At 40.3% G+C, this 27,247-nt stretch overlaps 1 protein-coding gene across 2 annotated transcripts in view; it reads left to right on the top strand.

The window, feature by feature from the left end:
* Scfd2 (sec1 family domain containing 2) overlaps positions 1–27,247 on the top strand; it is a 314,061-nt gene that overhangs the window by 114,802 nt on the left and 172,012 nt on the right. For both annotated transcript variants that reach the window (XM_076938659.1, XM_034509376.2), the window contains exon 5: positions 3,202–3,451. In XM_076938659.1, coding sequence (XP_076794774.1) covers positions 3,202–3,451 — 250 coding nt within the window. The remainder of the gene's footprint in view (positions 1–3,201; positions 3,452–27,247) is intronic.

The following is a 27,247-nucleotide window of genomic DNA, read 5'->3' as shown; positions in this document are numbered from 1 at the left end:
TTCAAATAACACCATATCCACACACACACACACACTGTTACTCCTGCTGAAATTCCTGGGTTTTTTGTTGTTGTTGTTGTTTTTGCTTTAAAAAGACTTCAGTCTAGGGACTCTCTGATCTTTTCTTTCTTCTCCTGAGGAGAAGCAGGCATCAGAAAATAGCCAGCAGGCCAGGAGAGATGGCTCAGTGGTTATAAGTGCTGGCTGCTCTTCTGGAAGACGTAATTAAGTTCTGCTCCTAGCACCTACATCGGGTAGCTCTCAGCTACCTCTAACTCAGCTTCGGGGAATCCACCACCTCCTTTAACAGGTTCTAGGGATTGAACTCAGCTCCTTGTGTTTGCAAGGCAAGCACTTTATTGACTGAGCTATCCCTCCAGCCCTAGTTCAATCACATTTCCATCAATTTGAACTGATGGATACTTCACTTCTTGAGTACTTTAGGTTATATGAAAATACTACTTTATGTTGCTTTTGAAATTATTCTATCTGTGGTCAACTGGAAAGTCTTGCTATTGGCTCTTGAGTCCTTTTGACATACTCCTCCTCTTCCTTCCCTCCCTCCCGCTTTCCCCTTCCCCTCCCCCTCCCCCTCCTCCCCCTCTTCTTTTGTCCTCCCCCTCTCCCTCCCCTTCCCTTTTCTTCTTTTTCCTAGCATCTTTATTTTCAGGCACTATAAAATTTTCCAGTCCTCCTGTGTTTTCCGTCTATATCCTCGGTATCAACCATCTCTTTGGACATCCCGTTTTTTGTTTATTATTATTTTTTTTAATCAAAGAAAGATGTCAGGGACTAGGATCTGGGTGTATTGATTGTCATTGAGGTGTTATAGTTTTTAGATCATCTCAGGGTCTCATTGTTGTTTCTGGACTTTTCTGCCTAACTGTGATAAAGCTACTTTTTTTTTTTTTTTTTTTTTAAAGCAGTCTATGTTTTTCTGAGTATGTAACAGTAAGAGTATGACTTGCCGCCTTCTGCTCTCAGTAGTAAAGTAAGGGAAAATAATGAGGTGACATGGCTTCCTGCTCTGCATCCTCCAGTCAGATCATATCATTTGCACATGAGGATTTCCTAAGGTGTTAGGGAACTAATATAAAGGTACAGTAAGGATTGGAATTAGGTTTTCACATTGAGATATTTTTATTTTCCCATAATTCTCACATCTTTGTAACTGTCACTGTTCTTGGCTTTGTGTCAAAGTCAACTATTGACTTCTTGTGATACTTGAAGCATATTTTGAATATACTTTCGTTGTTATATGTGATAGAAGTTGTGTTTGTGTCTCTAATGAGATACTTTTCTCTTTAGCATGTAGCACAGTCCAGAGTCTTAGAAATGCGGGCCTGAGGAGCAGGTGCCAGCAAGTGCCCTCTGCTAAACTAGTCTCCTGCTTGACCCGTTTCTTAGACTCGTCTTTTAAAAGCTTCCTGCTCTTAGGGAAGAATCGTAGGTTCCTCCAGAGTAGACATATTGTATATTTACTTGATTTTTAGGAACTGGAATTGGGGGGTGCCCTCCATCATCTGCTTCTTATCATCTAAGGAGCTGGTGCTTTGGGGGTGACCCTCCTTGAGTGGATGTGGCACCAAGAGCTCTTTTCAGGTGGCTGTTTTTTGCAACAACCTTCCACTGTTGGCATCGTTCTGTTTAAAGGAAACATTTCTACAGCAAGCTTGGTTCCCATGTCCCCTTGCTAACATGGCTTCTCCCATGTAGAAGAGTGAGTAGCTGCACACACAAACGTGCGCTTCCTGAAGTTTTGTCTCCCCATCTCCCTTTCCTGCTTCCTTTTCTTCTGTAGCACTTACCTTCTTGTCTACAGCACCATAGCATTTACAGCTTCAGCTTTTCAGTCCAGTTTTCCCCTATGGCATAAGCTATGAGAGTAGAGAATTTGTGCACTCTGTTCCCAGGCCTAGAATCATGGAGCACACTAGGTGTTCAGGGAACACTTATAAATGGATGATGTAAGTTTCAAGTTCAGATAACTTGCCTTTAGTTAGAATATGAATACTAGTGTCTTTTTACCTAAAACTGCAAGATTGGTGCTGTTGATGTTTGTAGTTTTTCGTATACTTCAGTCCCTGGTCACTCCAGTGAGGCAGTACTCTTACCACAAGGAAAGAATCCTGAAAGTCTCTTCTGAGTGTCACTTAAGAAGTTGGTGAAAGACCTAAAACCATTGTGGTGATGATGATGATGATGATGATGATGATGATATTAACTTGATATGGTAGACTGGAGAGATGGCTCAGTGTTTAGAGCACTGGCTGCTCTTCCAGAGGATCTGGTTTGATTCCCAGCACCCACATGGAGGATTCTATCACTCTAGTCCCTGGAGATCAAAAGCCCTCTTTTGGCCTCTGCATGAAAATGGTGCACAAACGTGTAGCAAAACATCCATGCACATAAAATGGAGAAAAAATTTAAATTATAAATTTAAAAATTGAGGTGAATTACCTTCAAATTCACCAAAAGAAATCTCAAACCAATAGATCTTTAGTGAAGTTACCCAGGTTAAGCCGTTACTCTACTTGCAGGCTTGGCAGGGATGGCCTTTATGCTAGAAAATCTTCTGACCAGTGTTTGCCAGCAGAGCACATATCAAAAAGGAGATCCCGCAAGACAGTGCTTCCTATAAAGGGCACCAGCACTCATCTGGATTTGTAGATCCTGTTGAAGGAGCAGGACCATTCATTTGAGTCTAGAGATTCTGTTAAAAGAACATCTGCATTTATTTGAATAGACAATCTGCCAGTTTTGGTTTTTTTAATTGTATTACTTTACTTTTTTGTTTAAGATTTTAAGTTTTCGAAGTGCTTACAGTTTTTTTACAGAGCTGAAAATCAAACAAGGGGCTTGCATGTGCTAGGTCAGCATTCTGCCTCTTAGCTACAGCCCAGCCTGTTGAATCACTTGCATTTTATTAAAATAAAAAAATTATAATCTTGTTTGCTCAAGTCACAGTAAGATCTTTATCAAAGGGCTGGAACTTCACCTGCCATTTTACAAAATGGGGTTTTCCAAATAAAACATCTAATGCCAGATTTCTTACAGCAACCTGTCCAGGATCGATAAGCAAGGAGTGAAAGAGTGTGGTCAGCCAGTCCATAAAGACTGTGCTAGCCACATTTGCACTAGTGTCCATCTCGCTGTGACCTTGTGGGCTGACGGGTCTTCCTATCCCTGCTTCCATTTCAGAGCCTTGGGGATTCAACCATGGCTGGTGTGCTAAATCAACTGCTGCCTATGATTAAGTCCTCAAGCCAGAGAACCAGCGATGACTACAGCCCCGAGGAACTGCTAATCTTGCTCATATACATTTACTCTGTCACCGGCGAGGACGCGCTGGACAAAGACCTGGAAGAAGTGGAAGAAAAGGTGAAGAAAGCGTTGGCCCGTGTCTTCTCTGAGGAGTCTGAGCTGTCCCCTTTGCTGCAGAAAATCACAGGTGAGTGTGGGGCACCGCTATACAACAAACCCTGAGAGTGCAGGGTTCTGGGTAGACTTGTGCAGGAGGAAGAGGGGGCCGTCTCCAGCCACCGGCAGGGCCAGGCTGTCTTTCCCAGATTCCTTTTCTAGAAGCTGTAATGGAATCTAAAAATGACATTGTAGCATCCCAGTAAAGTAGGCTGTGCTAGTTTGGGGGAAATCGACAATGATTTGAAATCATAATGATCCACTTCCAATAAGAGCTGTGTTCTCACTCATAAAGGCATCTGTATGTAGTCTGTTAACTCATTTTCAATAATTTATATTTTGTGTAAAGCTAATTTAATTGGTATAAGTCATGGCTAGAAGTTATTGAGGCCTACACATAAAGCACCAATACTTTTGAAGCAGTCCAAGTTTCCTTTCATTCACACACAGATGTGTGTAGACATCCCTGGTCAGGTAAGCTCCGGTGAAGCAGTGTATGCATGCTCTTGTTGTGGGCAGCATGGGCACTTCTCTGATCCAGGCCATGGTGCTGGGGATCTTAGTGTCCCATGCACGTGGGCTTTATTTTGTGCCTACTTCTGACCTTTCCTGTAGCTGGTTATAGAGAAAACCCTGACGAGATGAACACCGCACTCAGCTTCCGTAGACAGGAAGCGTTTTCCTGCCTAGCATGGCGCCTGTTTACCAGCTTCTAGTCCACTGAAGTGAAACTTGTGGAATCTGTTGCCGTTTTGTTAAGTACAGCACAATCTGCCATTACGTGTGTTTATTTTGCTGGAAATAAATATTGACTTAGAATGGTTTAATATGGTTTATACAATGCTTAGAACAGAGCTTTGATTTAAAGTAAAATTGGATGCTAGGAGAATTTCATTGGAAATTATGTTTAAATGAGCAGTTCCCCAGACAGACAGCGAGGCTAGTGTGTGTTCTAGTTCTGGCCGTTGGGGTAGGCTTTCTGACATCTGGATGCTGAGAGCTTATTGTTGGGTCTGAGGTCATGCTTTAGGAATACGCTCTGACTCACGGTGCTCATTAACCCGCAGTTCACTTTTTATTAGTTTCTTTACACTTGCTCAGGATATTGCCTTTTTGTGCTTTGAAAACACTTCTGTGAATTCATGTTTGTATAGGAAAAAATTGTTAGCTCAAAATTTAAAAATCAAAAAAATAATAAATTGTGGAATTTTTAGGCTTTGCCCAAACTTTTATTTTACAATATTAAACATAACTTTTTACCAATATTAACTTTGGATATTTATTATAAGTGGTACTGAGGGTGTTACTTTGGCATATGTCAACTAGTCACTGGAAAACATACACACACAATTACATACAAACACCATATACACAGATTCATTCTCTCTCTCTCTGTCTCTCTCTCTCTCTCTCTCTGTCTCTCTCTCTCTCTCTCTCCTCCCTCTCATCTTATCTCTGCTTCTGCAGCCATTCAAAGGACTGTATAGCAAGATAGATTTGTAGCTGATTAGTATGGACATATCTTTATTAATTGTGTTGAACTCAAATGCCCTAAAAGAAAGGTTTTTATTTCCAGGTGCTGCTAAGGAAAATGTGTCATTTATATATGGGGTGAAAACTTAGTCATACAGTGTTGGGGTAGTGGTGATTCTCTTCTGTAAGGATGGGCGACTTTAACCTGAATATAAAGAATGAATTAGCTTTCAAATACACTTAGTAGCCTGTACCAAGGCCACTGCCTTTCACAGGGAAAGTCTGTTCTTTGTTCTGTGTTTATGTTACTCCAAGGCATAGTCTTAGCTTTTTTTTTTTTTTTTTGCCACCGAGTAGCAGAATTTATTTGATTCCCAGAAATATTCTATAGTTAATGAAATATTTTTGAAAATAAGTAATTGACAAAAGAATTCTGTATCAACTACTTTACTGTCTTATCTGTTGACAGGATAACAAAATGACTGCTTCCTCCCCCCCCCCCGTAACACCTTCACCAAGCTGTCTTTTCTTAATTGTTAAGTGGAAGGACTAGCATTTGACTCTAGCATTTGTGGATATGAAGCCCATGTCTTTAGGCATGAGATGCAAAACCTGCTTCAAGCCATGTACCTGCTTGCATCCATTACATGCTGTAGCTTAGGCTTGCTCACCCACAGTGCTTCATGCCGTGCAGGCCCACCCGGTCTATCTTGAACTCAGTATCTGGAGAGACAAACCCATCTTGTGTGTAGTATTTTAGCCAGTGCCCTTGCTGTTATCTACCTGTGTCACTGAGCTGTGAGATGTTTGCTACCCCTCCTATTTTTCTGGATGCATCCTCTTTTCTCTGCATTGTAATAAATTAAAATATTACTATAGCCATAGAAGTCTACTGGTTACCTGTCCTTTGGAAACGAGAGTAACAAACTTTAATTCTGCTTATTTCATTAATATCTCTTGACAGTAATTGGCCATGTTTAAAATCCATATTTTCTTTTATCTATTCATTATGTAATTTATTTGTGACAGTTTCTTCTATGTACCTTTATTCTTCCTTTGTATAGGAAGGATAATAAGAAACTATGATTGATAAAACAAAACAAAAGCTGAATGTGTTGGTCAGTGGCAGCATACTATTTTCTTTTTTTTCTTTTTTTTTTTTTTTTGGCTCTCCTTTTAATAGATACATCCCTGGGACAGCTCTAGAATGGTGGGCAGATCTTTTCTCTTTGTGCACAATAACTCAGATTGGTTTCTGAGTGTTGGGGGTGGGGAGCTGTGAGTTGAAAACTGGCCTGGCCTGCTTATGCTGGTAGGTGTTATGCTTCCTCCGTCCTGCTAAGTTCAAAGAGAGTATGAGTTTCTGTATACTTCAGTGTTTGCCTGCCAGCCGCAAGAAAAATAAAGGAAAGCTATTTGAACGGTCTTCAGAGAATGACATCTAGTGCAGATTTTGAACTGGATGCTTGGAATGCCATCCTACAGAGAGGTGTAGTGGAAAAGGCAGAGAGTTTGAATGCAGAAGTCCATGGTTTAAAAGTTCTGGCCCTGCCATGTCCTAGCAGTGTGTGAGCTAAAAGTTCCCTGTGCTTGAGCCTTGACACTAAATAGCACTGCCCTGAATTCTCACCTGGGATTTTGCTTAGCATAAAATGACACACTTTATGAGAAATAGTGTTGAGGCCACTTGGAGTGGTAAATAAGTTATTTTGATAGCATCTGTCACATAGGATTGAGCTCCTTAAACCTTTACAAGAGTGGATGGACTGGTGTGAGGTACAGCTCAGTATATCTGCAGCCTGTTAGGAGCAAACCAGTGATTAGAACTGGGACATTGGTCAGAAAGCACTGAGTCAGGAAGAAAGACAAAACCTCGATATTCTTTTAGAATAAAGCACATTTTAAAATGATAAAGACACATCAACTGTGCATATTAAATGAGTTTAATGTGGTTTATGCCCACTCCCTTTGTTTTCTTCTCTCTTCCCTACAAGTTTACTCTCCTACTCACCTTGTCTACTGCACTTCTTCCATGATAAGTCCTCTTCTGATTTCAGCTCTTTTTTCTTTCTATGCTTGGCTTATTTAACACAACATCCTTGACTTTCACTTATTTTCCTGCAAATTAACATATTGGACTTTAATACACAGAACTAATTGGATAAATTCTTTGATTAAGCAGTTTTCATCACTGCTCATTCATTTATTTTACCTGGGTTTTTATGGTGCCTTAAATGCAAGTTCATAAGGGCAGTAGCTTTGTTTAGTTCGGTTTATTGCAAAGTGAGAGGATAAATAATTCAGAGTATGTTAAAATTCTGTGGTTCAAGTTTGAGGCATGGTGAAACTTTAAAAACCACAATTTACAGTTAAACGTATTTTACTCCCTTGTGATAGTATGAGATTATGGGTTTGGCGTCATTGCCTCAGTGTATGCTGCACTAGCAGAACCTAACAAGTGGGGGGTTGCTTTTCTCTGAGATTAGGGATGTCCTCCTTGAGTGTCCTGAAGCTGCAGTTCTATCATTGTAGTCTTGAGATAGGAGCATCTCCAGAGACAGTCTGCCTGAGGTTTATAGGAGAAGGGAGGAAAGATACAGGGAAGGGGAGTGTAGTAGGCAAGCCTGTGTCCCCGACATCCTTTTTCAGGAAACAGCAGTCTTCTTGAAAGCTTCACCCCAAAACATCGAAGTTTTCTCTTAGAAGAAAAGTGGGAATGGACAGTGGGTAGAAAGTTGTATTTGCCACAGCTATCACTGTAAACATGCCTGTCAGGAAATTCTAAATGAAGTTGATATACTTTAAGGTAAAGTAATAACCTAAATGACCCTGTTTTATTCTTAGGATATTGAAGTTGTTGTTTACTGCAAATGTTGGAATAATATATTGTCATGTGCTGGCAGGATTGGGCTTATGTCCTATTTTAATTTATAAGTATTGATTGAACACATCTTTTTATTTAGCATTATTCTAAGTTCTCCAAGCATAGAAACCCTGGGGCACCAGAAACATTAAGGCTCTGTTGAGGCTCTGAACACAGAACCTGGATCGAGCATGTCTGTGATCTGATTCTTAATACTCTTGGACCAAAGTGGATAATTTAACCTCAAGGATTCTCAGTCTCTAAGGTGTGGAGAGTAGTGGTAGTCAGAACCTATGCACTGAAATGGCTAAAGTGCCTGACATACAGCCTAATGGAGAATGTCATCATCATAGTGAATGAATAATGAATTCCATTGCTGATTTGAGTCTGACCAAATAGGATCCCTTAGAGATAGGATTTGGGTGTGATACCAGACAATGACAGCAGTATGAGGCCTGATAATCCTAGGTAGTAAAGGTGTGATGTTGTATAGCTCTCATGTATATCTCTCTGGGATAGCAAAGGATACACAAGTAAGAGTCTATAAACTTGTACATCTAAAAAACATACCCTAGGCATCTCAGCTCCAGGGAAGTACATTCACAACACTAACTTCTCTTTGATAATTTATACACAAATATACTACCAGTTTTTCAAATATGCTTTGGGACAGAAGACAAAATTATATCTGAAATGAAAAAAATAGAGTGTCGCGCCCCGCTTGTCCAGCAAGGAAGATGCGACAAACCGGATTCTTCTCATCAATTTTCACTGTGTTTTCATTGTGGGTAGCAGTTGAGGTGTGAATGTGAATGTCTTCCATAGGTCATGTGTCGGAACCCTTAGTCCCCATTGGTACTCTCAGGGGGGGGGGGGTTGTAAAGGTGTGGCCTTGCTGGAGGAAGTTTGTTGCAGGGGAGGATGGGGGGGGGGCCTTTGAGGTTTCAAAGCCTCGTGGGAGTGCGCTACATTCTGACCCATTTGCCATGCCTACCTGCCGCCCTGGCTCCCAGTGGTAATGGTAATAGACTTTTATACCTCTGGAACCTTAAACCCAAGCCATCCCTCTCTTCTCTAAGTGCTTTGGTGATGGTGTTTTACCACAGTAATGGAAAACTAACTAAGATAGTTACTTTCACCAGTAAATCCACACATACTCTTGGGAGGTTTTGCAGTTGCCTAGCTTTTTGTGCCTAGGGTTCAGAAGGCACAGTATCTATCACTGTGTTTTGGGAGTGGGCCAGTTCTCAGCAGGTCCCTGCAGAAATGCAGAACTTGCAGCTAAGGTCCACCAGATTGAGTGCTTCAGGAATCATCCAGAAATAGTGCTGCTCCTTGCATGTGAACACATAAATCTTTGCAGGTCTGCTGTGATTTATAAACCCTTTCCTCAGGTTTGTGGAAGGATAGTCTTACAAAACATGAAGAATTTTCAAACAGAAAATTGTAAATAAAAATAAGAGGTAATACGAATTTCTCCTTTGAGATTTCTTTTACTATCACATCTGTATCCTTTCTTCAACTCATAGTTTTCTCTTAGTAATACAGTAAATTTTAGATGGTGCATTTCTGTATATTTCTGTCCCTATGGATACTATTCCAGTTTTTAAAAAGCACTGCAAGACTTAAACAATCTTACCCTTGAGCATTCCTTTCTGCTTGGTAATAACAAAGGATTGCTATGGTAACACTAAGAGTGATTCTGTAAGTCCAGCATCAGCCCTTGCATCACCCACACTTGAGTAAGATGTTAGCTCATCAGAGTAGATGGCAGTGTACTAACCCATGACCACAGAGGTAAACACACGCAGGTAAAGGAACTCACTGAGATAAATGGAAAAAAATCCATGTAAGGGTTAATCTCATCTGTTGGTTCTAACTTGTGGAATCTTGTGTATTCAGACATGCAGGTATCAGACATTTCCACTAAGGATGATGCTTTTCTTTTTTGTATGTCAGACTTCCTGCAGCAAGCCAGCAGAATGAAACAGGGAGCTTTATCAAGCTGTTTTCTTCAGTGCTTTGCAACTCCATTGTTTTACCTTGGTTCTTACTTCTCTTGATTTCTAAGATTTCTGCTGTAAATTCTGATGAAGACCATATGTCTGCTCCTAGATCACTCCCCCGAGAAATGTTGGAACTGTTACATTTGGTTTTACTATCCAACATATTAAAACAGTTAACCACAAGCACATATTACTAAATAGCCATATCAAGTGAAGTTTAAAATGTTTACTACATACTTAAAATACATCACAAGTTCTGCAGAAAGAACTGTGGCGCTGCCTAGTGAGGCAGATAAACCAGCAAAGCAGTCTCACTAATGCAAGGGATCCCTACATATTACTTTTGCAAGTGCTTCACTTTTCCCTGACACATCACATAAAGCATCCGTTATTAATTATATCGACAGGACAGATCTTCTTATGCTGATACTTATATGTGTTATAAACGCATGGAGCGTCTTGTCTATGTCACCAATGTTTATATCTGCATACATTAAGAACTGTAGTGATGTCATACACCAAAATACAACATTTTAGTTCACCATGGACAGCTATGAGACAGTGGGTCCACAAAGGTCCACATGTTAACTGTGTTTCTTGATTGCAGCAAGAGGCCATATAGACTGATTAACTTATGCCATCTAGATTAGTGTAATCATCTGTGTGTTCCCATTATACTGTAATCACTTGCTGGTTTCTCAGGACACACCCCCATTGTTAGCCAGCAAATGACTCTAATTATATACATGATTTGACAATTAAGAGGTTTGGTTTTCTTAACTAGGTTTTATTAGCAATAGATATGGTATAAATTTTCCAATAATAAAGAAAACAATGTATGACATAAAAGGGTAGTTGTTTTAAAAACAATGCGATGGTCAGAGCCAGGTATGGCCAGAAGTAACACATGGGGAGGAAACCTGCTTCCTCAACATGCCCATTGAATGCAACCTGAATTTCTCTAATGCAGTGGTTCTTAACCTTCCTAATGCTGAGACCCTTTAATACAGTTCCTTATGTTGTGGTGACCCCCCAACCATAAAATTGTTTTGTTGCTACTTCATAACTGTTATTTTGCAACTATTATGAATCGTAATATAAGTATCTGATTTGCAGCTTATCTGATGTGTAACCTCCAAATATACACAGGTCTCAACCTGTGTCATGACCACAGGTTGAGAAAGACTGCTCTAGTGTCTTACAAAATAGCATCAAAGCAGGTATTGATTGAACTAATTCCTAAAACTAATGCCAGGCATAGTGACACAGGCCCCTGATCCCAGCACTCAGCGGGCTAAGAGAGGAAAATCCTGAGTTCAAGGCTAGCGTGGGCTACATAATGAGTTCCAGGCCTAGGCTATGTAATGAGTCCCTATTTCAAAAGGAAAAGAAAGAAGAGGAAGAAAGAAAAGGAAAAGGAAGAAGAGGAGGAGGAGGAACAAGAGGAGGGACAAAGAACTAAAGCTTTTTCTCCTTGTAATTGCCCCTCCATATTCAATTAGCTATAATAATTGTGATTGTTTTGTAATTATAATTCTTTGAATATAAGCTTTTAGAGGGCAAGAATTATCATTTGGATAAAATAAAATTACTTACATTTTCTTAACATGATATATAATTGGATTTTTCTTGAATACAAAAGTGATTTTGCTCCCTAATGATTACAATAGAATTTAAAAATTACTTGTAAACTCAGTTTCCAGAGAAAATACCCTAACATTTTGATAAGTATTGGTAAAAAAATCAATCAGTAAATAGATATATTTATGTGATAAATTCCTAGTGACAGTGCCAGGCAGGCTTTTGTTTTACATACTTCGGAGTTGGTCTGTTGTAGTCATAGTGCCTAGAATAAAATCACAGGTATACAGCATCATAAATGTATGAATAGTAATCTGTAATGATGTTGTAAAAGGAGATCCTGAGAATATTAGTGTCTTAATATTTATGTCCTCCGTTCTAGGAGGCAATATTCCTTTAGAGAAAAGACACCCTTAATTAGAGAATAAGGAGGACCCTCTAGCCCCCAAAAGAGACTATTAGGACCCTGAGAGTGAAGAAAAACATTGAGGTACAAACATTTCAGCCTAAAATTGTAGCAAAGACAGAATTCACTATGTAGCCAGGCTAGCCTTAAACTCATGATTTTCCTGTCTCAGCCCACTGAGTGCTGGGATCAGGAGCCTGTGCCACCATGCCTGGTGTTAGTTTTTGGAATTATTTTAACCAATACCTGCTTTGATGTTATTTAATAAGATGGATGTATAGATGGATGGGTAGATGGATGGATGGATGGATGGATGGATGGATGGATGGATGGATGATAAGAGATACAACAGACTCTAGGCTGAGACTCCTTTGATAATGGGAAAATGAAAGACTAACAAGTTGGACACCAAAAAGGGCATGTGTGTGTGCAAGCACAGTGATACTGTGTTTTGAAACATAGCTATAAATGAGAGGCTAACTCTGTCTGTCTACATGTGTTGCCTGTGTATTCTGTCCTTGGTACCTGGACTGAATTGGTCTCAAGCAGGGTGGTGATTTTCACTGAGGCATGTATAAAATGAAGCCCCCTTCCCCTTTTTGTTCCTTTTATTTTTTAAAGCGAAACACATGGCTGCACCTCTTCTTCAGGCTCTTGACTTGTTGCCGAGCTGACAGAGAGCCAACTGGAACAGGAAACTGAGATGGTGCAGTGCTCATTAGCAATTTACATTTTCCAGTGCAACACGAGTTCGTGTGTTAGGTTTTAGAAGCTGTGGTTTTATCCAAACTAGTCACTGAAATAAGTGGACACTTCATTCTTTATCTGTGCTGTGCTGGTGAAGACAAATAGTTTAATCTGAACATTTTTTTTCATAAGATTTGAGATTTCTTCCCCATTAAATGTGTTTGGATACTTTTCTGGTTGGGAATGCATCTTGTTTTTATGAGGGTGGAAACTAAACACTGGATTAACTATAGTTATAGCTGCTAGTTACATCCCTTCCTTGTTTTGTAAGAAGTAAAGTAGCATGCTTGTTCATAATTAATAAATGCTGAGTGCTTTATATCATGTTCCCAGAAACTGGTCTCCATATAGCATTCAATTGTATTTTTAATAAGTTTTAAAATTAATCTCCATCCTGCCAGCACCTTTACCTTTTCCTGTTCCTCATCTCACGCTTCTCAGAGAGAACTCATAAAGCAGGCACAGAGCATCTCAGTGTCGAGGGGAGGGGGATGGCTTGGGGAGTTAGCACACTTCTCTTGATTGTTTCAAGTTGTTCTCCTAGGGAACAGGAATCCAGACAAGAATGACATCATCTGTGCCCGAGTACAAGCTTCTTTAGAAACAGGCAGTTGTAATGGCTTTTGACTAGGGTGATTATAGCATTTCAGAGGCACAGGATTGCCAGGTACCAGGCTGGAGGTGTGGGAGCTGTTAGGAGTCTGGACAGCCATCCTCAGCCTCCAGCAGAACAAAAGCCATCTGGGGCTGTGTGTGGTGGAGGTTTTTGGGTGGCGCACGTGCAAGGGAAGCCAGCACTAGCCCACTGTTAGCTATCCTTATCGTTATTAATTTGTCAGTTCTTGCTTCAGCCAAATTATGCACAAATTATTTTAAACACAGATTTAACATGTGAAAAAAATTAGAAAACTATTTCTGAGGCTACAAGTATCTGTATAGGCTTCCCTACCCCTGTGTGTCTGCTTCTCCCAGTGTGGGCACCAAGCTTACGACGTTGATTGTGTTAGTCAACATTTCAGTGCTGAGCTATATACCCAGCACCATATTTTGGGGTTTTGATTGGCTCTTGTTTTTCTTTCTATTTGACAGTGGGGAAAAAAAAATCAATGTTTTCCCTAAAATAATAGAACAGCAAAAGTACACATGATCAGGCTGAAAAAATTGGGTCATTATTCTCCAGGGTAGGGAGGAGCCTCAAACAGTTTCTAAATAGTGTGCCACACCCATGGCATGCTCTGTGTCTGGACTCAGCGGCACACCCCTGGGTACTGGGCCTTGCAGAGCTTCGGACTATCATTTCCCATGATCACCTCTCTCTGGGGCCGTTTTCTTCTTCTATTCTCTGTGTTCCTATCACAGGCCTCATGCTTACTTAAATGTGTTATACTCCCTCTAAACCAGAGGTCCTCTAACTACTTCTCCAGAGAAGTTCAGTTAACCCCTTTAGAGCTCATTCCAGACCAGAGCCTGAGGTCTGCCTTCCCCAACCCTCCAGATTACCTTAGTGCACTCTCATCTGAATGTGTGTTTTAATGTGAGCATGGTTTATTATATAGCTGTGTAATAATTTCAGTAGTATCTGGCATTCCCTTCTAGACCATAAACTTTGTGGGTTTTGCATACCCTTGTACCTCAAGTGCTAATCTTACCTGTAGGCACATAGTAGGCTCTTATTAATGTTAGCTGAATGATAAAAGACTAACAAGGAAGATGTGATTCTCTCTCAGAGTTTCTTGTAACTTTGCAAAAGCACTGATGTGGGGCACGTTTAGGAGAGTCTTTGTTTCGGATGACAGGATGGTGTCCAAAGAACAGATAGAGCATCAAAGGGAACAGGAGCCTTGGACATATCGTGGTGGGAAATATTGTGAGGAAAACATTCTGTGCAATGGGAACAGATAATAGCAACTGTCAGTGCAAGTCCTGCTTTGCATTTTATTGTTTTTTATACAACCAAACTATTTAGATTCTGGGGACTTTTAGTTCAGTTAGCTGTGTCTTCCTCAGTTCTGATTTTTCTCATCTTTCTTGTCTTGTTGTCTGTGGTGGTTTGAATAGGTTTGGCTCCTTGTTGGAGTAGGTTTTTGGGGAAGTGTGTATCTGGGGCCGGAGCAGGGGGATGAACGGGGGCGAGGGGGTTGGGGCTTTGACTCTTCTAGTGCTCAGACTCTGTCCAGTGTGCAGTCAGAGCCTCCTCCTGGCTGCCTGCAGAAGACAGTCTCTATTTAGCGTGGTCTACTCAGTGTTGGTGAGAACTTTGGATCCAAAGCCAACTTGAAAAACACTTCATCTGAATAACTAGCTAATTAGATTGGTTAATTTTAGTTTTCTCTTGAAAAAATATTCTGAATTGAAGGAACAGTTGGGATTGAGTGGTGGCTGCTCCTTAGGGACTTATGCTCCTCCAAATCTGTCCCTTGCTTCATTGTATAATATTACCTACAGTCACAAATGTCATGGTATGTGCTGCACTGCTGCACTGTCACTACAGTGCTTATGGTCAGTGGCAGGAACAGGCTGTTGGGATCTATTTGGAGATGGCTCCCTCAGTCTGTCACATCATGGTAAACTTGAGAAGGGACTTGAGACCCCTCCCCCCCCACACACACAGGTACAAGTGTCCTCAGAGATCCAGAAATGCATTAGGCAAAGAATGTAGCACACAAGCCACTTGGTGACTCTTGTGAACTGTGTAAATCTGCCACTGCGATCCTGAGTGCTAGGGGACCTGGGGTCATTCATTGGCTTGGCTGGAAGAGGACATGAAGAGGTAGCTTGGGAATATTAATTACATCCTTAAATACCTGCAGACTTTGGATGGTAACCAGCAATTTTCTATTTGCAGAAAATCTAGGCTTTTATTTTTATCCGTGAAAGGTTACCTTGGCTACTGTCTTGTCAAAAGCTATTTTGAGAGTACTGAACTTTGATGACCTTATGAATTTCAACACCCTTTCTTTTCATTCAAGAAGATGTCCTCTTGAGTTCAGTCAAGCCAGACTGTCTGTACCTTAATACTCTTTCTCCCATGTAGGCTGTGTCTGAGTTAACAAGGAGCACCAACTTTGTTAACACTAGGCTCTGCCCTTCCAGACAAAGGACAGGTTAGCCATCCCTTTATCACAGTGTCTTAGGAGTAGAAACCCAAATCACCTGGTGTGGCCGTCTACGGAACTAGCAGTGCCTGAATCATGACATCAATAAGGTTTGGTATGTGTGTGTCTCCCATCAAATGACAGCTGGTGCTCTAGTAGGGTAGTGACTACAGCACTGCTGTCTGTCTTCAGTTACAAAAATGTAGCCACTAAGCTCACTTTTGAAAATTGGTTTAGTCTCTCTTTGCCATAGCTTTAATGGGGTGTAGTTGGCAAACAAAAGAAATGTAAATAAATAAAAGTATATGTATTTAAGTTATCCTTTTCCTTAAATGTGTACATTGCTTTAAAAATTGCTAATTTCTTCTTGTCATCAGAATATAAAAAGAGGCTGCTTGAGGGGCAGCTCTTTCTTCCTACTGCTGTTTGTCTTCTTATCCATGACTGCTGAAGGAAGAAGATACTGGCTTCTCCAGCTCTTTCTAGGAAGAGGCCGCTTTGGAATACAGTTTGAGGTCACTGTTCATCAGTGCAAAGTTCTGGGTTTCCTCTGTATGACTGGAGTATGTATAGCAGTGTATCTGTTTCCCAGAGGATTAGTCCACAGGTTTGGGAGGTTCTGATAAGAAGGCATGCTTCATAAGCCTTGCCTTTTCCAAACATGGGCAGTCCTGCATGCTGAACCATGCATGCTAACCTTGAGCTGCAAGCTGAACCATGCATGCTAACCTTGAGGAATCTGGGACATTTTCATAACCATCTAACCTTAGGACTTGGTTTTTGTGCTGTATTTCTTTTTTTTTTTTTTTTTTTTTTTTGTTTTTTGAGACAGGGTTTCTCTGTGTAGTCCTGGCTGTCCTGGAACTCACTCTGTAGACCAGGCTGGCCTCGAACTCAGAAATCCGCCTGCCTCTGCCTCCCAAGTGCTGGGATTAAAGGCGTGTGCCACCACCGCCCGGCTGTGCTGTATTTCTTATACCTGCTGTTAGTATTCTGTCTAAACTCCACCTCCACAGTTACCTGGCAACCGCCAGGTAGGCCTTGTCCACTATCAAAAGGGCTGCTTGCCCCCTCCTCACTCTCTTAACCTCTCTCTCTTAATCTCTTACTCTTACCCTCTTACCTCTCTGTCCCCTTTCCTCTCTTCCTCTCTCGCCACGTGGTCATGGCCGGCCTCTACTTCTCTATTCCTCTGCTTCTCTACTTCTCTTCCTCTCTCCTCTTATCCTTTTATCTTCTTCCCCCCACCTTTGCCCTATCTCCTGAATAAACCTTCCCCCAAACCCCCAATCGTGTGGTCTGGAGTGGTCTGTTTGCTGTGGTCGGACTTCTTATAACAACTAACACCTGCCCCTTCTCAGTCTTGATTGGAGAAGTGAGTGACAGTGTAAGGCAAACATTTAGTCGACCCTTCTTCTCAGTTTCCTCAGGACTTACACTGGCTCTCTCTCACGAAACACTAACTTCACTCAGAGTTAGGATTGATATCCATCATGCCTTTTGTACCCCTTCCATTATGGATACCACTAAAACATTAGCTTTCCAAGAAGAAATACAATGCGGGGTTTAAAGGTAGAACAGAGTGTCAGGGAGGGACTCTGCTGGTGGCCCAGTTGAATATATCCATCTCCAGTCAGCCTGTTGCTGTGGCTAATTCTGACCTCTCAGTTTCATCCTGTTGGTGATGAGTGTGAAAAAGCCCTATCATCAGCAAGTGGTGGGAGGAGTATGTTTCACCTGGTCATGGCCAGTAGCATACCCTCTGTCATTGCTGGAGCTCTCAGCGTGCCTTGTTCTACATGGAACCTGGAAGAATCATCTACTTACCCCAGCTGTGAGTAAGATCTGTGTTCTCAACACTCTTTGTAAGCACCTTTACCCTGATAGAAAAGTTTGGATGAACTTTTTGTGCTAATTTTTCACTTCAAATTGTATTGATCACTGCAGCCTCTAGATCTAGTGGATCTTAGTTAGGATTTTTATTGTTGTGATAAAATACAACAACCAAAAACAACTTGCGGAGGAAAGTATTTATTTCATCTTATACTTCCAAGTAACAATCCGGAGAGCATTGACAGCAGGAGCTAAAGCAGGACAGGGACCATAGAGAAGTGCTGCCTACTGGCTTACTCAGCCTGCTCTTCTGTACAACTCACTACCTACTCAGAGGTGTCACCGCCCACAGTGGGCTGGGCCCTCCTACATTAATCATTAGTCAAGAAAAATTCCTCCCAGGCTTGTGTACAAGCAAGTTGTATGGAGGCATTTTCTTAACTGATATTCCCTCTTCTCCAGTGACCCTAGCCTCTGTCAAATTGAAGAAAAAAAACAAAAGAAGGAAAGAAAGAAAAAAGAAAAGACCAAAACAAAAATAACCAACCAGTACAAGTAGAGAAATGTACTCTTCATTAGGACTGGTATGATTAACTTTTAATTCCTGGGAGACTGTGAACTTCAGGGAATGGTTATTTCATCAGCTGCCTCTTACTACTGAGCACCTGCTATGTGCCCGACAAGACTTAGTTCTGAGGTACTGTAGGCAAGCTAGAAAAGGCCTGTGCCTTTAATGCATAGTACCCGATAAGCAGTGAGTGCTTCAAGCATGTTTGGTATACACCGAGTGTAGCAACTGAAATGGAAATCTAATGTGCTCTGAAGGAAAAAGAATAAATCTAAGCTTTTTCCACCAGTGTGCTGTCTTGATATTTTATTTGCTTATATAGTCTCTCTTTTATTGTAAAAATATTGTTTTATTAAATTCCACCTTAATTAATCCTGAATGAAAATGAGGACATGACCACTCCTAGGTATGGCTGAAGCAAATGTTTTTATTGTAGCTATGAGGAAAAGCACAGCCAGAGGCATTGCAAGAATCTAGACTAAACACAGCCAGCAGAATAGACCAGGCCATGAGAAGAGATAGGGGAGGAGAGTGAGAGAAGAGAGAGAGAAGAAAAGGGAGGGCAAATAGACAAAGGACAGGAGGCCAAGAGAAAGGACATAGCCAAAATGGCTGAGTCTAGTGGGAAAGGGAAGCCAGGGGAAGAAAGCACAGACTGGAAGGTTTAAGGGAGGGCCTGGTAAGCAGTTCTGAGAGGAGGCAGGCTTTGTAACTGATACTTGAGATGCTTAGAGGAAGCCTGGCAGGCCCAAAGGCAGGGCCTGCTTTGATGTGTTAAAAGGCACCTCAGGTAGCCATTCCTCCTAGGGGCCTTTGTTTATTTTCAGGTTCTTTCTTTTAGTTTTAGTTCAAACAGCCTAATTTTAAAAAGACACCACTAATAAAACTCAAAATCACTGCTCAAAGTCTACATTGTGGAAGATTTCACTCACATATTAGCAAGTGCGTGGGTCAATATGACTTCAATAAATAAAAATCCAATCAATATTCTTTTTTGAGATTATAATTACATAATTTCCACTTTCCCTTTCTTCCCTCCAAACTTTCCCAAAAGCCTCTTCTATCATTGCCTCTTTTTCATTGAGAGATTCCTAAATACACAAATACAATCTTCTCAGTCTGTATTATGTTACTTGTATGTATATATTTTCAGTGCTGACCATTTGGTATTGGATAAACAATTAGTGTGCTCTTCCGTAGTGCAGACCATGTCTCCTGATCTCAGGACTCTTAGTTGACTGTAATTCTTTGTATAGGTTTTAGGCCTCATGGGCATTCCCCATGCATGTCTGTTGGTGCTCTTGTTTCCCATGTATAGGCAGTCAAGTTGGTGAGACTTTATAAATGCACCTCTGACATTCCTAGGAGACACAGTCTCACAGGAAGTTCCCTGTACCTGCGCTATACAGGTTTATTAATACTAAGAATTAACAGTGCTCCTGCATAGTCATAACTGGCTGCCTTCCTACTAGTCATATGGGAAAGGGCGTGCCTTCCTTAAACCTCTCCAATATACCTTACTCTTACGTTTCCAATTTTTTTTTGCCAATCTTTAGGATGATAAATGCAGTTTTGGTATCAGATATTAAAAGGCTCATGAACCCCCCCCCCCCAAGGGGACCCCACTTGAGTCTCAGGATGGCTCGCACCCAGAGGACACACGAGAGACCAACTTGCTGCAAGAACATGAGGTGGTTTAATGGCGGAACGTTCCAGACTGACACGTGTCTCAATGTAGGAGACAGGGGCATCGACCTCCTGGCTCAGGGATTTAGGGATTATATAAACTTGGGGTGGGGAAAAGGAGAAACTTTCACGATTGGTTGTTTTACTTTTTTGAACATCAGCAGACTGTACCATGAGGGCAGGGTGTAGTTCTTTCCAGTCAGTTTCTGGGATGTTTTAACAGGCCTTTGTCTTGTAACTCCACCTCCTCTGTAACTAATTAACTGGGCCCAAACCTGCTGGCAGGCATTTTTAACTATTTAGGTCAGGGAAAAGGAATCACAGGGCCCTGTTATTATTATTAGTTTGGGCCTATTTCAAAAATTCTCTTTCAATATCATTTCAATTTGATATTTTTTCTTTTAAGTTGAAGATATTTTCACATTTCAATTTAACTTCTTGTCTTTCATGTGAATTATCTATGATTGCTTGCTTTTTGCTCCCCTTTAAAAATACAGTATTTTTATTGTTTTTTAATCAAAAATTTAAAGTTATTTATAAATTACTTCAAATGATCTATTTGTATATGATTTGTTTATGGTGTCTTGCTAATTAATTTTCTTTAATAATCAAACATTGATTTTCCTCTTAAATTACATCTGGATTTTCAGATAAATACAAAGTCTTTTCTACTCTCATACATAGAGTAACTGACCCCATCAAGAAGTAATTTTGTAGGTCTTTTTAATATTGGATCAGTTTGGAATTTCTGCTTATAGTTAACATGAGGAATACGTCAAACTTTCTTTTGACAAGTTGTTATCCAGTTTTCCTAATATTATCTGCTAAAATGTCTAATTATGAGCCAGTGAGATGGCTTAGAGAGTAAAGACACCCGATGCCAAGCCTGATGACCTGAGTTCAAATCCCCAGGACCCACAAAGTGGGAGGAGAGATCTGGCTCTATAAACAGTCTTCTGAGCCCAAGATAGACAGACAGACAGACAGACAGACAGACAGACAGATAGAGATAATTTTTAGCTATATTTTTGGTCTCAGCAAAGAGCTAACACACCTGTATCATGTATTAGAATATCTCCTTTGGTCGGACTTCCTTGTGGGTTTGCTGTTCTGTTTCACTGGTCTGTGTGTCTCATTGTGCTTCAGGATGTCATGATCCTGCAGAGGTTTCAAAGAAAATCTCAATATCCCTGGCTTGGCTAATTCTTCTCAATTGATTCTTCCTGGTCACCTGACATTCTTTGGTTTTTCTTTTCATGTGAAATTTTATGTATAAAGTCAGTTTGTCTATTTCCAGGAGAAAAGTAATTTAAACAACAATTTTAATAATTATTTATGGGCTTAATAAGATGAACTATCTTCTGATGGCACAGAAACATCCTAAGCAAGAATTGGAACTGGCTCGACTGTTCACATGGTCAGTTGTGTCTTTTTTCCTGTCTGTACTGATTCCTAGTTCCTTTTGGAAGAATTACATTTTCTCTATAGTTACTGTGTTGTTTTTATTTCTGGTTTTTTTTTTTTTTTTTTTTTTTTATTTTGAACAGACATCTCAGCATAGCCAGCCTATCTTCAAGGACTACAGAAACTTCTACCATGAGTAACTTCCTCAGTATCAACAGATAAGTGTAAAAGCCCACATGTGTTTGGTTGTGATCTAATGGAGCCCTGCATTCTGTAGATTTAAAAGACCATTAATACCAAATGAGGATTGCATGCTGGAAACCAGGTTTACCTTAGATCAGTGCAAAGAGAATGTTGTAAGAAGGGTCAAAGTGAGGAAGGGACCAAAGAGAGACCTCATGTCCTTACACCCATGTCAGCACTTGCAAGCAGAGCTCCTCAGCTCACAGGAGTGACTGGTGTGACCCACAAGTGGAGTGTGCCTTAGCCAGCCTTTCTATGACATCAGAGGCGAGGTCTTAAGTACGGTAGCATACAGAAAGCATTGCTAGTTCCTCTCTGCCCATGGGAGCTGCAGTGCTTCAATGTAATCTTTGTGTTTGACATTTTCTGTCTTCCTTGAGGCATTTGAAGTTGTGCCAGAAATGGGGATTTTTCTCTTCTCTAGTTAATCTTACAGTTGTGGGTTTGCATGATTTGTTCTAAAACACGGTTTAGAAATAGTGATTACATATGTAAAAATTATGATAGTTGCACAGTCATGAAAATATTACTGAAACTTGCAGTTACTTTCTTTATAATTCTTTCAACTTTGGTATATCTTGCATGTACTTATAAACACTAAAAGTACCCTTTTAAAAAGTAAAATTTCAAGACCCAGAGAAATGTTGGAGTAAACCCAGAAACTCACTCTTGATAACTCCTAGGTTTGGCCTGGTCATCTGAATCTGTTCACTCATTTCTCATCCAGATAAGATTCTCATTGGATGCTTTGCCAGAATGCCTATAAAACCATCCTTAAATAATGGGGATATGTAATGTAAACTCAATAACTTTTCAGCACCTAATTTAACAAAGGCTATTAAACATTGCTGTCAAACAGGGATAAAAAATGGTTTTATGAATAACTAAGTAACTATTTTAATAAACTATCTCTTAGGCTATGCAATGGCTTACTGTTATGTCTTAAAACCATGAGGACCTGAATTCAGATTGCTAGTGCACATATAAAGCCCAGTCACAGTGGCACACTTCAGCATGATGCAACATAGGAGGGGGGGGGGTAGGCAGAGGATCCCAGTGTTGCTGAAAAGGTGAGCTAGCAGAACAAAGAGCGACTCTGTCTCTAAAAATAAGATGGAGAACAATAGAGTATAATACTTGACATTGACCTCTGCACTCCATCTGTATACACACACCAGTGTATCTATACACGCACATACACACACCATTTCTCTTCCAGCACTCATGTTTGTGTACATTTATTCATGCCATAATTTGCTTAGTCTTTTATAACTATGATGATGATACTTCTGATTATCTATAGAATCATTACTATGAATGTCTTTGTTTTTGGATTTAAAAAAATAATAGTTGTATAGTTCTGTACTGAGCCATCTCTCCAGCCAAAGATATTATTCTTAATAAAAGCCCTTATAAATATTTGCTGTTTACTTCCATTGAACAGATGAGAAAATGAGACAGTTTGTACATCTTGGTAACTTAGTTTCTGAGTTCTTTGTGATTGTAGAAGTGAAATCTAAGGGGTTCTCATTACCAAAGTGTCCAGTGGCAGAGTGATGCTGTCATGGTGTACTCACTTGAAGTACATCAGCTTCCTGATGTCTACTCTGGGCCCATCATCTGCTAGTGTTTTTTGTGCTTCTGCACAAGCTTTATGCATGTATTTCCTATGTCCACTGAACTAGAAGGAAGACTATATCAATGTTTTATTCACATTCTACAGCTTTTACTCATGAAAACATTTCTAAAATTTTTGTTACTTTCCTGCAATCTCTTTGTAGTCACTATGACCAAGATGCCTAAAAGAAACAACTTAAGGGAAGAAAGACTTTCTTAATGTAGTCACAGTTTCAAGTTTGGTCTACACTCCATTAGTCCTGTGTGCTCAATCAGGACATCATGGCAATGGGAACATTGGGTTCCCTTCACTTCATGGCTGAACAGAAAGGAAAGGGAGGGAGAGAAGGAGGGAGGAAATACCCTGGGACACTATCATCTTGATAACCTGCCTACAGTGTCCTACTTACTTCTATCTCCCGGCCCCCTCAAAGTTCCAGACACCCCTCTCCTTCCAAAGCAACACACCACTAGCTGGACCAAGCATTTAAAAAGTGAACCTTCAGGAGACATTTTAGATTCAATTGTAACATCCAAAAGACCAAACCCTTTGGGATATTTAATGAGGGTAGGACCAACAATTGTTTGTTGGTATAAGTATAAGGTAAGAATATATGATGATAACTTATTTTTATATTTTATTTTATTTTGAGACAGGTTTTCCCTGTGTAGTCTTGGCCGTCCTGAAACTTGCCCTATAGACCAACCTGGTCTCAACTCAAGCTCATAGAAAGCATGCCCACCACTGGACAGCAACTTACTCTTTTATGTTTGAACTTTCTGATTTGTAAAATTTTGTGAGCCTCTGTGGAAAAAAAGAGATTGCCGAAACACTATGGGATTTAATGTGAGTGATTTGGAAGGCTGGTAAAGACTTATAAGTCTCTCCCTTCCTCCCCATCTTCAATCTCTGTATGTGTGGGTACTTGAGAAAGGGTCTTGCTGCAATACTCCAGGTGATTCTTAAACTTGTTATGTAGTCTAGTATGAAGTTTAATGTTGGTTGTCAGTTTGATTGGATTGAGAGACATCTAGGGGATTAGTAAAGTTCTCTTTGGTTATGTGTAAGTATGTTTCCAGAGATGATTGACATCTGGGAAAGCAAATGAGGAAGAAAGTCCTGCCTCGAATGTGGATAGCACCATCCAATAGTCTGGGAGAGCAGATAGAATCAAGTAGGAGAAGGCATGGCATGTTCATTCGTATTCACATTTTCTCACACATCTTCCTTCCTTTCTTCTCTCTGCCCTACTCTTTCTCTCCTTTCTGTCTCTTCTTCCCCACCCCTCCTTGTTGTTCTATGTATCTGCAGTTTCTTTGGCACCCTGTGTGTATTTTTTTACCACTGCATAGTAGTCCATGGTAAATATGCACAGTTTATTGAACTTTTATCTATTCATGGCATGGTTTATTTCTGGATCTTGCCCATTACAGATAAAGCCGTCGTGAACATTCATGTACAGGTTTTGTGTGGATGTAAAGTTTCAGTCCTCTAGGATACATACATTAAAGTGGGAATTCTGGGTGGTAAGATATAATTAACTTTTAAAGAAATTGTCAGATTGTTTCCTGGAGTAGCTATATCATTTTACATTTCAGCTCTTGAGGTTAACAGCATTTCCCTTTTATGATACTGGAAAAAAACAGGAGTTCTTAGATACCATATATTTCGTCAAGAATTTTGTTTGTGATGTAAATTCAGCAAAAACTGACATTGTGGTTTTTATCTGTCTTTATTTTTCTAGCATAAATCCTGTTACAGTCTGCAAATATTGGTCACATGAAGCAGGAGTGTGTTATAATTTCATAACATGCCATCATCTAACTTCTAGTTTAGCTCTTACTCAATGAGATTATTCTCATAAATAGCATTGTGATCATTTCAATGTCTGCTTCCTGCCACACTAATCTAAGACCCTCTAGTGATGCTTGACTTGACTCTAGAAGATCATCCCCCGCTTCTTCCCTCCTTCTCCCCAAGCCCCCGCTTCTCTCCTTTCTTCCTCTACTGGGGGTTGAATCGAGCCTCATAACTGCTGGGCACGTGCTCTACACTTAGCTGTCTCCCTAGCCCTCACATCTCATTATTTCTTAAATCATTACATCTTTAAGAGTCTTCATATCACAGATGAATGTAAAGTAAAAGAAGTACTTCAAGAGGAAGACTCTGCATTATAAGAGGTTGACCTATAGTTTCCCAACAGAGTTGAGATATTGCAAAGTTGGATTTGGTACCAGACTCCATCATCTTGTACCATATGGCATCTCTTCCTTGAGAAATCATCCTGTAGCCTGTGAGTAAAGGGGTCACCTAAGCAGTTTTTATAAATCTTGTACAGTGAGACTTAGGAATATCTGGATTTATGTGTTGAAAATGTATGTATTGAAAACTTTTGAGAGTTAAACCAGTGATCATTTTATGGAACAGTGAGTGATAGATTAAATTTACTTAGCAACAATATTTATGTCAATCTTGAAGGATTGTGCAAATGGCTTATAAGGCATTGACCAGAATCTGAATTAGGGCAAGCATCATTGGAGACAACATATATACTGATCTGTTTTAGTCTTTGTATTTTGGATATCTTTTTAAATAACTACTTGGCGTTGTCCATGCCACCCAATTTCCCTCTTGTGTCTGTAGAAGTAGAGAATTCCCTCCTGTTTAGAAAAGCTCATAGTCTGCATCTGCTGAAACTGAGCATTTCCTAATTCCTCTTTTTTCCCATGCAACAGTTATCACAAGAACAAAGTTGCCTTTCTTGGGCCAGTGGACTTAAACTTCACAAATCTAAGGACTTTCCCCATCATCTACGAATGACTGTAATGGCTTGATGTAGAACTAGATGCCATAACATGAATTTGCATAATTACTGCTCAACAGTCCACACAGTGAGTATAAGAGAATGCTCACATGATGAATTTGGTGATGGGGTTGTACGGAAGTAAGACAGAGGCTTAGTGGCTGAGCAGGCCTGTGTTTGGGTCACTAGTTTGTGGGCCATGACAAGTCTCACCCTAGACTGTCCAGAATGGGACTGGGTTCAAAGCTTATTTGGGGTCTGGTGTGAGGGTAAGACGTATTTGATTGCAAGCTTGATGAGGCTAGGGATTTACTCTGTTTTGTGTACCAGAACTTAGTGCCTAACACAGTGTTCATTGCAGATTCCCAAATACTTGTCGAGTAAACTACTGAGTGGTTACTGAATCCTCTCTAAGATGCATGGCACTGTTACTCATCTTTCCTCCTTTGAGTCAGAAGCACTAGGAATCATCCTTCAAACTCATTTCCCTCCAGTCAGAACCTTGGGGTTCCTTGCTGTTCACGTCTTCACGGATTTACATGTCCAGTACTGCGGTGCTGAGGATGCAGAATAAACACACTGCCCTGAAAGCTTCTGTCTACTGAGGAAACCAAGCCAGCCGCTCCTGATGAGGCTCCCTCCCTAGCTACTCTTCCTTCTCCGTTGTAGCTCAGCGAGCTCAATGAGTTGAGTGTGTGCATTTGTTAAAGCATAGCCATGCTCGATTGACCCAACAGAAAGCTCAACTCTGTGGGAATATGTTTATTTTAAATGTCTTATTTTTTTGTTTGTTTGCCAAAATATTTTCACTTGTCATCCTTTTTTTCCCTTTTCTTTTGGACTGGCTTCCAGAAGAATTGCAGATACAAAGCAACAGATGGTGGGGAAGATGGTTTTGCACAGTCCCCTGGGCCTAGTAAAATCCCACTTGCCACCCAGCCTTCAAAGCTTCCCTAGTTTATTTTCCATTGCAAAACTATATGGTGCTTAGCAATCACCATAGCTATTTCATTATTACCAAAGGGAAGTGCTTGCTGTTGAAGCCCTGTCTAAAAAGAAGCAGATATATCATATATTTTGGCATGTATGTCTGAAAATTAATTTTATTTTAATGGCTGAGCATGTTGTGAAATGTTACAGAAGAAATATGTTTTATAGCTTTACAACTACAGATGGCAAAGATTTTCTGGGGATTAGTAATAGTATTTTGTTCATCTGTATAGTCTAAAACAATCCTTTAACAATTATTTTATTTTATGTGCATGGATATTTTACATTTATCTATAACTTGACACTGTGTTTATGTCTTATGCCTGTGCAAGCCAGAAGAAGGCATCAGAGCCCCTGGAACTGAAGTTACAGATAGTTGTGAAACCATCATGTGGTGCTAGGAACCAAACCGAAGTTCTCTGGAAGAATAATCAGTGCTCTTAACTACTGAGCCACCTTTCTAGCCTGTCTTAGGATTTCATTGCTGTGAAAAGACACCATGACAATGGCA

This window comes from Arvicanthis niloticus, chromosome 7 (genome assembly GCF_011762505.2).
Source record: "Arvicanthis niloticus isolate mArvNil1 chromosome 7, mArvNil1.pat.X, whole genome shotgun sequence".
Lineage (NCBI taxonomy): Eukaryota > Metazoa > Chordata > Mammalia > Rodentia > Muridae > Arvicanthis > Arvicanthis niloticus.
The sequence above is the reverse complement of the archived record's forward strand: the minus strand, read 5'-3'. Positions and strand labels throughout refer to the sequence as shown.